Source organism: Rhagoletis zephyria, unplaced genomic scaffold (genome assembly GCF_001687245.7).
Source record: "Rhagoletis zephyria isolate East Lansing unplaced genomic scaffold, Rhagoletis_zephyria_1.1 Rzeph_scaffold_00257, whole genome shotgun sequence".
NCBI classification, from domain to species: domain Eukaryota; kingdom Metazoa; phylum Arthropoda; class Insecta; order Diptera; family Tephritidae; genus Rhagoletis; species Rhagoletis zephyria.
In genome coordinates this window covers 240,399-252,832 of record NW_016157341.1, presented here as the reverse complement: position 1 = coordinate 252,832, position 12,434 = coordinate 240,399, and the positions used below count along the sequence as shown (strand labels likewise).

The window sequence follows — 12,434 nt, the reverse complement described above, 5'->3', positions numbered from 1 at the left end:
GCCTTGGCGAGGGCTCCTCTGCAAGCAAATGTCTGTTCGGGTGTCCACGTCTAGGCCTCACTACTAAGAATTGCTTGCAGAGCATTGTGTTGTGCTCCCTTATTTTCGCCTCGAAATGTAGGTGATGTTCTGGCAATACCAGAAGACATCCGGTCGCTGCCCGAAGTGCTGTGTGCTGTCTGCAGCTTCGTGAACTGCGTTATGATAGTTAAACAGTAGCGTTGAAAGGATACCACCCTGTGGAAACCCCCGTTTTATTTTTCCAGGTTTGCTCGATTTGTCTCTAAACATTACTGACGAGTTTCGACCACTCAGAAAATTCGCCGACCACCATTTGAGTATCTGTGGGAGAGAGGAGGCCTCTATGTCTTCTAGCAGCGTGAAGTGGCTGCCGGTATCAAACGCCTTTGACAGATCCAACGCTACTAGAATAGCTTTTTAAAGCTTTCTATAGATTTCATATAGAAATAGAAATGCACGGATTAAATGTTCTCTCTGATAGTCGTTAAATAGAACTACATATTACTTTTTTCAAATTCAGTTTCCGAACGAAACCGTGGCAAAGCCCTTGAAAGCTTTCTGTAGATTTTCAAAAATTTTGGAAAGCTTTGTGCAACTATGATTCATGTTGGGCATGCACGTTGTAAAGCAGTCAGGCGGAGCTTACTTAATATTTTTATAGTTATGTATTATTCGCTTTTTTCGAAATGTCGTTATCACAATCCCGTGAACCCCCGAATCGAAAAAATTGCTTCTAAGTATATTGGTTGAGAAGCTCTCTATAAAATAAATAAGAAATAAATGGGTGTGAAACCTACTTTTTAGTTTAAAGTGGCGTTTTTTTCTCTCTGACGTCAGGATTTATTTTAAAGAAGTGCGTAATTTCCAAGATATGATTAATTCCAAAAATTCTTTAAAAAATTCAATGCAATGTAAAAATGGCCGGGATTCCGCGATCCCGGGACTAACATTCCTATTATGTATGCACTTACCAGCGTAAAGATAATTATTCCTTAATACGTATGTATGTAAATTAGGGTGCATCACTTTCCATAAAAAAAACGGTACTGTTTTCTCATGGGAATTACAAAATCTATTATATTTTGAGACTTCCGCCAAAAAACATTTCAGAAAAGTATTAAGATTTAAATGAATTGTTTATAAATAATTAATTAAAAAAAACATCACCTCAGTTGAAAAACGAGTTTAAGCTTTGAAGGTCTGCATAAAAATGTTTAAACATTTTATCGACGTAATCAAAATAAGGAGTTTTTATAAGGTATTTGCAAATCGGTCCAGCTCACGTAAATCTTAACATTTTTCCGAAATATTTTGGGGGAAGTCTTAAAATATATTAAATTTTATATATCTGGTGAGACACTCTAATGTACGCACAGTCAGAGTCAAAAGTTAGTATGCACCTTGTTCTAATAGTATAATATTCACACTTATTTTCATGAAACAATTTTTCATTAATTTTTTATGAAAATATAGTTCATAACATAAACCATATAAATCAAAGTGTGAAACTTTATGTATATTTAATTCACAAAAATTCAAAACATTTTTATCAAAATTTTAAACACCGTCAATAAAAAAAAAAAATGTAAAAAATCAATTATAATTTATAAAAAATTGAAACTTGCACTTTTTGTACTAAAACTGAATGGGCTGCAAAACTGCATACACGAAAATTTGCTAACAATTCTGAATAAAACATTTAACATTTTGATGAAAATTTTTAGAATTTGTGTGAGATTCATATAGTTTTTATTATAGAATGAGCTATATTTTCATAAAAAATTAATGAAAAAATGTTTTCATGAAAATACTTGTGAATATTATATTAGAACAAACATGCTAATTTCTTTACTCGTGGCTGTATATTAAATCCCAAAATAAAAAGCGTTTTTTTTGTTTTTGAGTGGGTGTAGCTCGTTTATTCACCAACAACTTGAATTATCTGTATCTGCAAAATCTTCGCATCATTTATAAATTACACAATAAATAGGTATGTATGAATACCATATACCACATTGTTTTTAATACTGCATTTACTTACATATACACATGTATATTAAATATGTGTTTTTGCATATAAATGTTTTTGGTTTTTGGTTTTTAGTTTTTTGCTTACCTAAATAACTTATTATGCCATTAATTTATTTCTAGGTTATATGTTGCTCTTAGTAATATTTATAGTTTTTTTTTTTAATGTGTAGTAAGTTTGTAAAGTTTTTCTAAGTATTTTGTGTTGATTACTTGTTTTGTTTTTCTTTTGTTTAGAAACATTTACGACAAACTGGTTTCTCTCATAGTTATATATAAATATAATATGCATTTGTTTTTTAGTATTTTTAGCAGATATTGGGCAAATTTCTGCAAGCGTTTTTTGTTTTTTGTTTCATTTCAATTTTAATTTTAATTTCTGAGCGAACTGGAATTTTTTTTCTTTATTTTTAAGAACATTTAGGTCTATCGCTAAAGTGAAAGCTGCAAGTGTATTTTTTTGTTCATAAATGTACATATTTTGAGTCCTATGCCCTAACGTATTTTTTTTTTTTTTAGATATTTTATATATATATGTATATATTTTTTTTTTGTTGAAAAATGCATACATATTACACCTTTCTTTGCATTGTTTTGTATATCGCGTGTATTTAAGTGAATTCCCAAAGGTCACAAAGAGCTTTCAATAAATTGAAATAGACATAAAGACATAATTTTTGTATTTTTTTTAATAAGTAAGTAAATAGTTATAATATTTTTGCAAGTGCAGTACAATTTTTTTTTAATATATGTATTATATATTTTTTAATGTTTGTTTACATATCGAATTATTATTTATTTTTTAATAATCAATGTCATCTGTCATCCTGGCGCTTTCTAATACTGTGCACAAAATCTGTGTTGCTTCTTGTAGTTAAATTTTTTTTCATTTCTCTGCTATTACTAATTTGATACGTAAATAAGTTTATGGCTTATAACTTGATTATAACATATTTTTTATAGTTTTAGTTTTTATAGTTTTATGTTTAGGTTACATTGAGTAAGTAGTTATACATTTTATACAGTGTTTGACCCCATACCAGCTTTTTATTAGATGCTTTACTTAATAAATCAATACATTTTTATGGCCACATATTTAAATAATGTAAATAGCAAACATTTTTTTTAAGTGGTATTTTTTTTGTATGCAGTTTTCTTAATTAACCACAAAGCAGAAATTATTTATTATTATTATCATTTTTTCAAATGGTCCATTTACACATATAAACGTAGATACATTTAATTTTTATATACATACATACTACTTTATATTTATATTAAGTTTGGTGTTTCTTCTATTTTTATTTTTTTTTTTGTGTTTTGTTCTCGCACCAACCTTTTCTTTGCCTTGCCTTGTTCTGAATCTTAAATTTGCTTATTTTTGTATATATTGCAAATTTTTAAGGTTAAGTGCATTTAAAAATTTTTCAAAATTTAACGCTGCAACTGTAATTTATCAATATATTGTCTAATTCACACAAAAAGTTTGCATTAACGGCACGCCAAACCGTTATATTACTTTTGATAACTAGTATTTTTTTTTCTTGCATAAAATACATATGTGACAAATGTAAGTTTAAGTTTTTTATTGCATATTTTTTATTTATTGATTAATAAGCAATTTTTAATTTTTAAGAATTTTTCAGCTAACGCAAAAACGGATATTTCTTAGATTTGAATTTATGTTATATATGTATATATACGTATTTAACCTCACATTTGAAAACTGCACCGCTGTGTTACCCTGTACAATGCTTTTGTTTGAATTTTTCTGTGCTTTCCTTTTTGACTGCATTTTTTTATGATATATTTATTGAATACTCGTATTTATTGTGTAAACTATTACTTTGCATGTATATTCAAATTTTATTAATGTATTTAATTATTTTATTTTTTTTTTCCGGCTATTTGCATTTGTTTCAGCTAAATTTTATTTTCAACTGTTTTTTCTTTTTTTTTTTTTGTATTGTATAATCAATAAATTGATTGCATCTGGCAATTCTTCTTTTTTTGTTGCTTGAAAGTTAAAGCTGCGTTGTTTAGCATAATATATATTTTATACATTTATATCTTGCCATAAATTGCGTGCTATGTATAGTGGTATATTTCATGTAGATACTGTGTAAGTAGGTGGGTTTTTTTTCAAAATGCTCGTCTGTTCCAATACAAGCTCATGAAAATCTCGAAATACCAAAAATTAGTAAATAAAATTACACATACACATCTAACTATTACATACATATTTACTACATATTCAATCGACAAGCATGCCAGCTATGCTTTATTTACAGTGCCTTGTTTTTTTATTTTTTTTTCATTAAATTCGATAACTGCATTGAACGCTTGTGATTGACTACATAATGTTTGCTTTTTAACTTTCCGTCGCTGACACTGTCTTTCGAACATTGTGCCTCGCCTCTATAATACAATACAAGTTTTATATTTAAATATTTAATGTTTTGTTTTTGAATTTTGAGTTTCCACAACTCGTAACTTTTAACATTAAACAATTTGCAATTGCCTTAGCCAACATGCATTTTAGCTATATTTAATTATTGCATTTAATACAAATTTGTTTGACAAAAGTAAGGTTGAAGGCCTTGCAACTTTTTCCGCATCTACAAATATCCAACTTTATTTTTTTTCTATTAATTATTAATTTTGTTTAAGATTGCGCGCAAAAATTGTTTATAGTTTGCAAGTAAAGTACTTTTTTGTGCTGGTCGCGTGCAAAAGTTATAGTTGTAACAGTGTGTGCTCACATACATATTCATACGTATGTATGTATAAACGTAGGCTGCGCTATGAAAAATTTGTCGTGTAAACCAATTGTAACATGAGTTTCCTGGCAAGTCTGTAGTTTCAAATTAAGCAGGGCAAATAAGAGAAACTATTAAGTTTAGAGCACTGATGGGCAATGTCTTGCCCGCGGGCAAAGCTCCTTTAAGCTTCCTTTACATTTTGTATAGGCGCGTGCAGAGTTAAAGCTCTCTCTGCTCATCGCAGGTTTAGAGAAATAAACCCGAAAGTTTAAGTACAATTTTTCAATATTTCGCCTACTTTGAAAACTTTGGCTGCGTTTATTTATACATTCCGGATAATCCCATATCACTACCGGAATAAATAGAATGCGTGTGAAATATACGTAAACATATCATCAGGAACGTTCTAAAGAATAAGTAAACAAAAAAGTTTATTCCAAACGTTCAGAATGAATAAAGAAATGCAGCCTTTATATTGCGTTTCCCCTAACCCCCAATTGCGCAATTTCGTTGCTCAATTTAAACTTGAAATCGTAACTTGAATCGTGTTTACTCTAATGGTTCTAAATTTCAATACAAATTTTTGACACGTTGAAGCTTTTCATTTCGTTTGATATTTACCTGAGTTTTGGCAACATCAAAATACAAGCAATTTAAATTTTTTTCCTTATTTTGCTTATCAGTTATAAAGTCTGCTTCTTTAAAAACCATTAAAATTTGGCAAAGTTTAGAGCTTCATTAATGCAATAAATAGAAGTTTTCCAATTTCAAGAGAGTAAAGTCCTATGAGAGAAAATATATTCTCTAGCATCCAAGAAATATTTTTTTGTTCATAAAAATTAGTTGTCTGATGCACCTTTTAGAGAGCCTACACTNTCTTTTATTTTGCTTATCAGTTATAAAGTCTGCTTCTTTAAAAACCATTAAAATTTGGCAAAGTTTAGAGCTTCATTAATGCAATAAATAGAAGTTTTCCAATTTCAAGAGAGTAAAGTCCTATGAGAGAAAATATATTCTCTAGCATCCAAGAAATATTTTTTTGTTCATAAAAATTAGTTGTCTGATGCACCTTTTAGAGAGCCTACACTTGTTCAACAATTATTTTTACACACCCACCATAAAACTAGCGGTTTTACGTTCTCTTTCGTAGAACAACGCGTAGAAAAGCTTGCAGCCATTCAAGCCTTTCGCGTAGCACACGCTGTTTTGACCAATTGTCGATCAAAAATGAAACATAAAATAGCTTTCCTTCGACGGTATATCTTTCAGAAACTCAGTTGTCGTGAAAGTTGAGAAAAACTCAAGCTGTAGAGAATCAGGATGGGTAGTGAGAGATCCAGAAGCCTTCATCTCTTCATTGATTCTATTTCTAGGTATACAGGCGGAATCAAATACGAGGCAACACGCTGTCATAACGGGCCAACTAAGTGTGAAATGGGGAAGAAGAACTGAATGAAAGATTGAAATCTTGTTTAAAAGAATTTGTAATTCCGTATCTTCAAAATGTTGGTTGTTCTAAAAAGCNTTGTCATAACGGGCCAACTAAGTGTGAAATGGGGAAGAAGAACTGAATGAAAGATTGAAATCTTGTTCAAAAGAATTTGTAATTCCGTATCTTCAAAATGTTGGTTGTTCTAAAAAGCTCTATCCAAAAAGTATGTCCACTGAAGAGTTTTGCAATTCGAAAGCAATATATTCATCTAGTTGAGTCGTATAGGCAGATAATTTATTCAATAGCGTTAGAAAAATTAAACATTTATAGATTATTCAAAGGCAATATCTTAAAATTTATAGATCACAGCATCTAAATCATGGGTCATACGCTCGGACAAAGTTAAAAATTTGAGACGAGATATCCCTTAAGCTTGCAAATTATAACTACAAAAGTTGGGTGTAAAATTTATAGAGTATACAATGAAGATATTTAAAAATTTATAGACCACTGCATATATGTAAATCATGGGCCATATGCTCGGACAAAGCTATAAATCAGCTATGATCTTAAAGCCAAGTTATAAGCCTATAAAATTATGGCTCTTTGGCGCTTGTGGATTATAGCTTAAAAAAAAATTGTTTCGCTAAAATTCAGCATTGGCCACCACTGAGTTTCTAAAAGCTAGGGACCGCTTTCAGTAGCAAAAAAAAAAAAATTTACAATTTGTGCGCACAAAATATGTACATATTTAGTTAAAAATAAATTAGCAGCGATATAGTGTGTATGTAGATGGATTATATTTCTATAGTATTTTTTTTATAAATAGCTCATAACACTACTATTTTTTGTTTGCTACTACGCATAAATATTTATTAAAAAAAATTTCAAACAACGCTACTAGCATGCATTTAATATGAATAAATATGGCAAATATGGGTTTTTGCTTCAACTACTTACATACTAAGTACTACGAATTCCCTTTTTGTGTCAGATAACTTGTGTGCCGTTTGCTAATTTTTACAAATATTCCCTATAAATACACATAGAGTAGTGCGATAATACATAGTTTATGTCTTTGCTAATTTCCTATAATTTTATGAAATAAAAAAACACTTATTTTTTAACAAACTTTTTTGTAACCACTACTTTTCTTGCAACTATTCAATTTTCCATGCACTAGTTTGTATGCGGACTTCAGCAGATCTCTAAAGTAAGGCTAGCCACTTTTTATGGAAATAAATTTTTTAAAATCTCTTTCTATCGGATATGTGCGAGATTTGCAATTATGGGTCTACTCATTGCATATCTAACATATTTCCTGCCTAAAGATCGACTTATAAATTTTAAATATTGCGTTTGAAATAATTTCCGCACTACTCACTATGTTTTTTTGCTTCAATCAATATAGGTTTTCACCAAATTGAGCAAGTGGCCCGGCACTTGGCAAAAGAGCGCATACTGTTGCTTGAGCTCATCTGTTCTTTTGCCAGAGTGCTAGGCCCTTGCTAAATTTGGTAAATACAAATAATATTTTTTTTGCCACTCGTGCAGCCTGGCAAGCAAATTTAATTAGTTTTTATATTCTTGAAAAGTTATAAAAACAAAATCTCGAATATCAATTAGTAAAATTTTAATAAAAAACTAACATTTTTCATTCAAAATTTGTCGTTTGTGTCGTTTTGGTGTTACATGAATATCTGCTCTGCGCTTGGTCAGATAAAAGTTCTTGCTTTAAAAACGTTGAAAAAGTTTCGTTTTCTCCAATTTGCATGAATTATGAAGGTACATATGTTCATACATTTTTTTTTTTCGAAATAGCGGGAAAGTGTGACGAATTGCGAACAAATTGTTTTGTTAGCGAATACCTGCTGTTGTGGCTGTTTAATGGATTTCTGTAATTAGAAATANAAGCTCTCACTGATAATCGCTGTTTAAAACGGGTTTCGGTAACTGCCACCACTGCCCATCACTGAAGTGAGGGTACAATAAACTCGTCGTGCATACTTTTCTCTGTACCGCTTATTTCTTATTTTTTTACTTTAAACGAATTTCGAATATTAAAATGGATTTAAAATAGTTTATAAAACGTACTTATGTGCATTATTTTTCGGTGGTCGTATACGTGCAAATTTGTGGTGTAAGTCACGTCCTGAGCTTTCAAGCGATTCGAAGTTCCGCAGCAATTCTCATCTGGTACCAAAAGCTTTTGGAATGAATGCTGTGTCTTTCCGACTTATACGACCTACCTTATAGTTTTTTTTCACTCAAAAATATTTTAAATCTAGATTATATTCATAAAATTGATAATATCTTTATTTATACGCATAAAGCTCTACGATATATTATTTTATATATAACAAGCTTGTTTTTTTTTGAATTGATTTCATTAAAGAAGGGTTTCGAGTGCGCCAGCAACCCGAATTCATTTTTTTTTTTGACAAATAGATACTTGTTCCATGAAGATTTAAGAATGGGCGTGATGTCCTATTTTTCCCATTTACGTTAATCGGGGCCTGTATGTTTTAAGGGCGCATCTCTGATTCAGTGTCACTAGATATTTCACTCAAATTTGTAATGTGATTTAATAATGAGCATACGAAAAGTCAAAGCAAATGAAAGTNGCGTGATGTCCTATTTTTCCCATTTACGTTAATCGGGGCATGTATGTTTTAAGGGCGCATCTCTGATTCAGTGTCACTAGATATTTCACTCAAATTTGTAATGTGATTTAATAATGAGCATACGAAAAGTCAAAGCAAATGAAAGTGAGGAAATACATAGAATATAAAGCAAACGTTTTTTCGTCGACTTGATTTAGGAAATTAGAAGCAGCAGCAGCAGCAGCAGCAGCAGCAGCTCGAAGCCACAAAGCCACAAGTCGCAGCAATAATGTTCCTATCGAAAAAACCTTTAAAAAAAGTCTTCAAGCACTTTCCTCAAGTTTGTTTTGAAAAATTACTCGTATATTTTCTCTGCCATTTTTGATAGTTTCGCTGGCATAAGGAACAATTCCACAAAATTTTTCAAAAAAATTCGTCCTTTAAATTAGCAATGAATTATNGTACATAGAATATAAAGCAAACGTTTTTTCGTCGACTTGATTTAGGAAATTAGAAGCAGCAGCAGCAGCAGCAGCAGCAGCTCGAAGCCACAAAGCCACAAGTCGCAGCAATAATGTTCCTATCGAAAAAACCTTTAAAAAAAGTCGTCAAGCACTTTCCTCAAGTTTGTTTTGAAAAATTACTCGTATATTTTCTCTGCCATTTTTGATAGTTTCGCTGGCATAAGGAACAACTCCACAAAATTTTTCAAAAAAATTCGTCCTTTAAATTAGCAATGAATTATAATCGTCGCAGGAATATATGTAAGAAGAAACAAAAATTCTTATTTCTATTTTAAATTAACATCCGAATGAAATTGTTATTTTTTCTGGTTTGCCGATACGTCGCGTGCGCTTTTTTGGCTTTTCACAATTTTTTACTTCTACATACGTACAATATCAACGCCATAAACAACGCGTACATATTAACGTGCATCTATTCTACAGTTACTTTGGGCGATTTTCATCAAAATCCAAATCCAACACAGCAAATAAAAGCTCAACAGAACCGACGCCAAAATTCTGATCCCTTCGAACGTGATCCCTTCAAAATTCAATCGTACAATTTTCGCTACGCCGAACGTCCGTCACATCCGCTAGCGAATTTGGGCAATTCACGCGCCCATCCATCATCGTATCAGCCGCAACAAGCTCATAAAGGCTTTGAGACATTCTTCTACAACTATGACTTCACTCCTTCTGTGCATGACAAAGAAAATCCTCCAACAAACAAATTTCGCCAATTTCGTCGACGAAAATTCCTATTGGATCACCAACAGCAAAATCCGACAACTGCGAGCATGCTCGCTCAGGCAACTCATAGCCGAGAGACGTCGTCGATGTTGTCTTACCCAAACAGATACGAACAATTGCACCCGATTACCAACGACACAACAGGCTGTTATGCCCGCATCGGCACTGAGGCCAGTCAAACAGCATTCGCCACGTCGACCGCTGCGGCCGTTGCAGCTGCAGGAAACCCAGCAGGCGGCTCTGGGCGCGTCAGCATATCGGGCAGTGGATACAGCGAACGTGTACGCGGCGCGGCCGACCATGGTGGGCGGCATTACCAAACACTTGGCTCTGCCACACGTACAAGCAGTATCGGCACAACCGCTGGGCTCCGTTCCGGGGCGCGCGAATACGGCAGCACATCTGCACACATGTCTGCCAACAAGTATGGGCGCTCTAATGGCAACCGAGAATACTTGCGTGCGCTCGCCACCGCACATATTAGCGCGTCGCCAACCAACCAATCAAATTACTCTGGCCGGGAACGTTGCAGCAGGCGCACATCGCTCGACAATGGTCGGCGATTGCGTGCTGAACCGTTGGGTGGCTGCAGTGGCGTTAGACAACAAGGCATTCATAAGCAGCACTCTTTTGGTAGGGCGCATGGTAGCGCAAAGGTTGCTGAATTTCGGGAATTGTCAGGCTCAAGAGCGTCGCCGTCGAAATATGCTCGACANTGGGGCGCGCGAATACGGCAGCACATCTGCACACATGTCTGCCAACAAGTATGGGCGCTATAATGGCAACCGAGAATACTTGCGTGCGCTCGCCACCGCACATATTAGCGCGTCACCAACCAACCAATCAAATTACCCTGGTCGGGAACGTTGCAGCAGGCGCACATCGCTCGAACATGGTCGGCGATTGCGTGCTGAACCGTTGGGTGGCTGCAGTGGCGTTAGACAACAAGGCATTCATAAGCAGCACTCCTTTGGTAGGGCGCATGGTAGCGCAAAGGTCGATGAATTTCGGGAATTGTCAGGCTCAAGAGCGTCGCCGTCGAAATATGCTCGACAGCCTTTACAAAGCGTACACTCAGCTTCCCCGAATCGGGTAACGGCAACGGTGGAGAAAACGGAGGGCGCTTGCTCGGGCTGCCAAATCAATATCAACATCAAAGGCTTGGACTCGACACAACTGGGCGATAATGTGGTGATCAAAATCGAGTCTGATAAAATCACGCCTACTAAAATGACTTCAAAAATAGAGCAAAATACGGCAGCCGGAAATACGTTGAACACCATTTACAACAACACCGATAATGTGCCGCGAAATGACATCGCTTTTGCCAACTTGGTGGAAATCAAACGTAACTCAGAAACGAATCAAAATCTCGATATCAAACCAAAAATGTCCGCACATAACCAAACGCCGCAAGCAGTGTGCAATTCATCGTCAGCATTCTTTGTTATCGATAAACGCCTTTCCAAGTTTGCCATGACTTCAGCCGATGAACGAGCGCAGCGCAAAGATATGTCACGCAGTTCATTACACTCGCGTGTACCGGTGACCCCATCAACTACGCGTGCAATGGGTTTCAACTCGTCTGCCACACTAGTACGCGGGTCGAATAGCAGCGAGGCCATTAACCGTAGCGCGAGTAATGTAAGCGAAGAACGTATGCCGAGCATGGTGCCCTGGTGTTTGGGCACAACCATACGACGCGGGTTTTCGCAGGATGACAATGTCACGACATCATTGCACGCGCATGCGTCCAACCTATTGAAGCACTCGCATCCTCCATACGATGCCACGCTCAGTGATGTGCACAAAAAGCGCCGACACGCTGTGCTTGCCGCCTACAAGCCGTTCTCTCTACAGCGGAAAGCTGAAAATTTCGGTAGTGGCGTTGGTGGCGCGGATAAGGCAAGCAGCACAGCAATGTGGATGGAGAAGCGTAGAAAATCGGCCGGTGCACCGGTAGCAAGCTGGAACGCCGATAACGTACAACAACGCCGATCTCAACATTCGCTGCGTAGCTCAAAAGAAAGCAAGAGCACGCTGAATCCGCATTCTAACTCCCAATTAGAAGTAGGACGTTCGCCCACGATGATCATGCGACGCAGCCATTCGAGCATACGACCGGGACAATTGGCACAGCACGCAGTAACGGACAGTCAGAGTCACGTGACCACGCCACTTAATGTGAATATCAATGTGTTTGCGGAAAAACTTAAATTGTTACGTGTTTAAAAATAACTAAGAACAGCTACCTGACTCAGCGTTAAAGCTGCAACGGTACAATTGAATTTTGAACCATGATCCACAATTCTATCAACACATGCTACGTATGTAC

The 12,434-nt window shown here is 34.9% G+C and overlaps 1 protein-coding gene across 1 annotated transcript; it reads left to right on the top strand.

Annotated features, from left to right (window-relative positions):
• The first annotated feature begins 9,342 nt into the window (after window positions 1-9,342).
• LOC108358467 (uncharacterized) lies at window positions 9,343-12,427 on the top strand. The gene is made up of 2 exons (XM_017609829.1): window positions 9,343-10,695; window positions 11,063-12,427. Exons 1-2 carry the CDS (start codon window positions 9,658-9,660, stop codon window positions 12,329-12,331), a joined length of 2,307 nt encoding a protein of 768 aa, XP_017465318.1. The 5' UTR covers window positions 9,343-9,657; the 3' UTR covers window positions 12,332-12,427.
• Window positions 12,428-12,434: the final 7 nt, after the last annotated feature.

Bases quoted from the DNA above. Each gene is read 5' to 3' on its own strand.
- LOC108358467 (XM_017609829.1), top strand. From the start codon at position 9,658: ATGAAATTGTTATTTTTTCTGGTTTGCCGATACGTCGCGTGCGCTTTT. The intron at 10,696-11,062 runs GTTAGACAACAA...ATTCATAAGCAG, and splicing joins CGTTGGGTGGCTGCAGTGGC to CACTCCTTTGGTAGGGCGCA.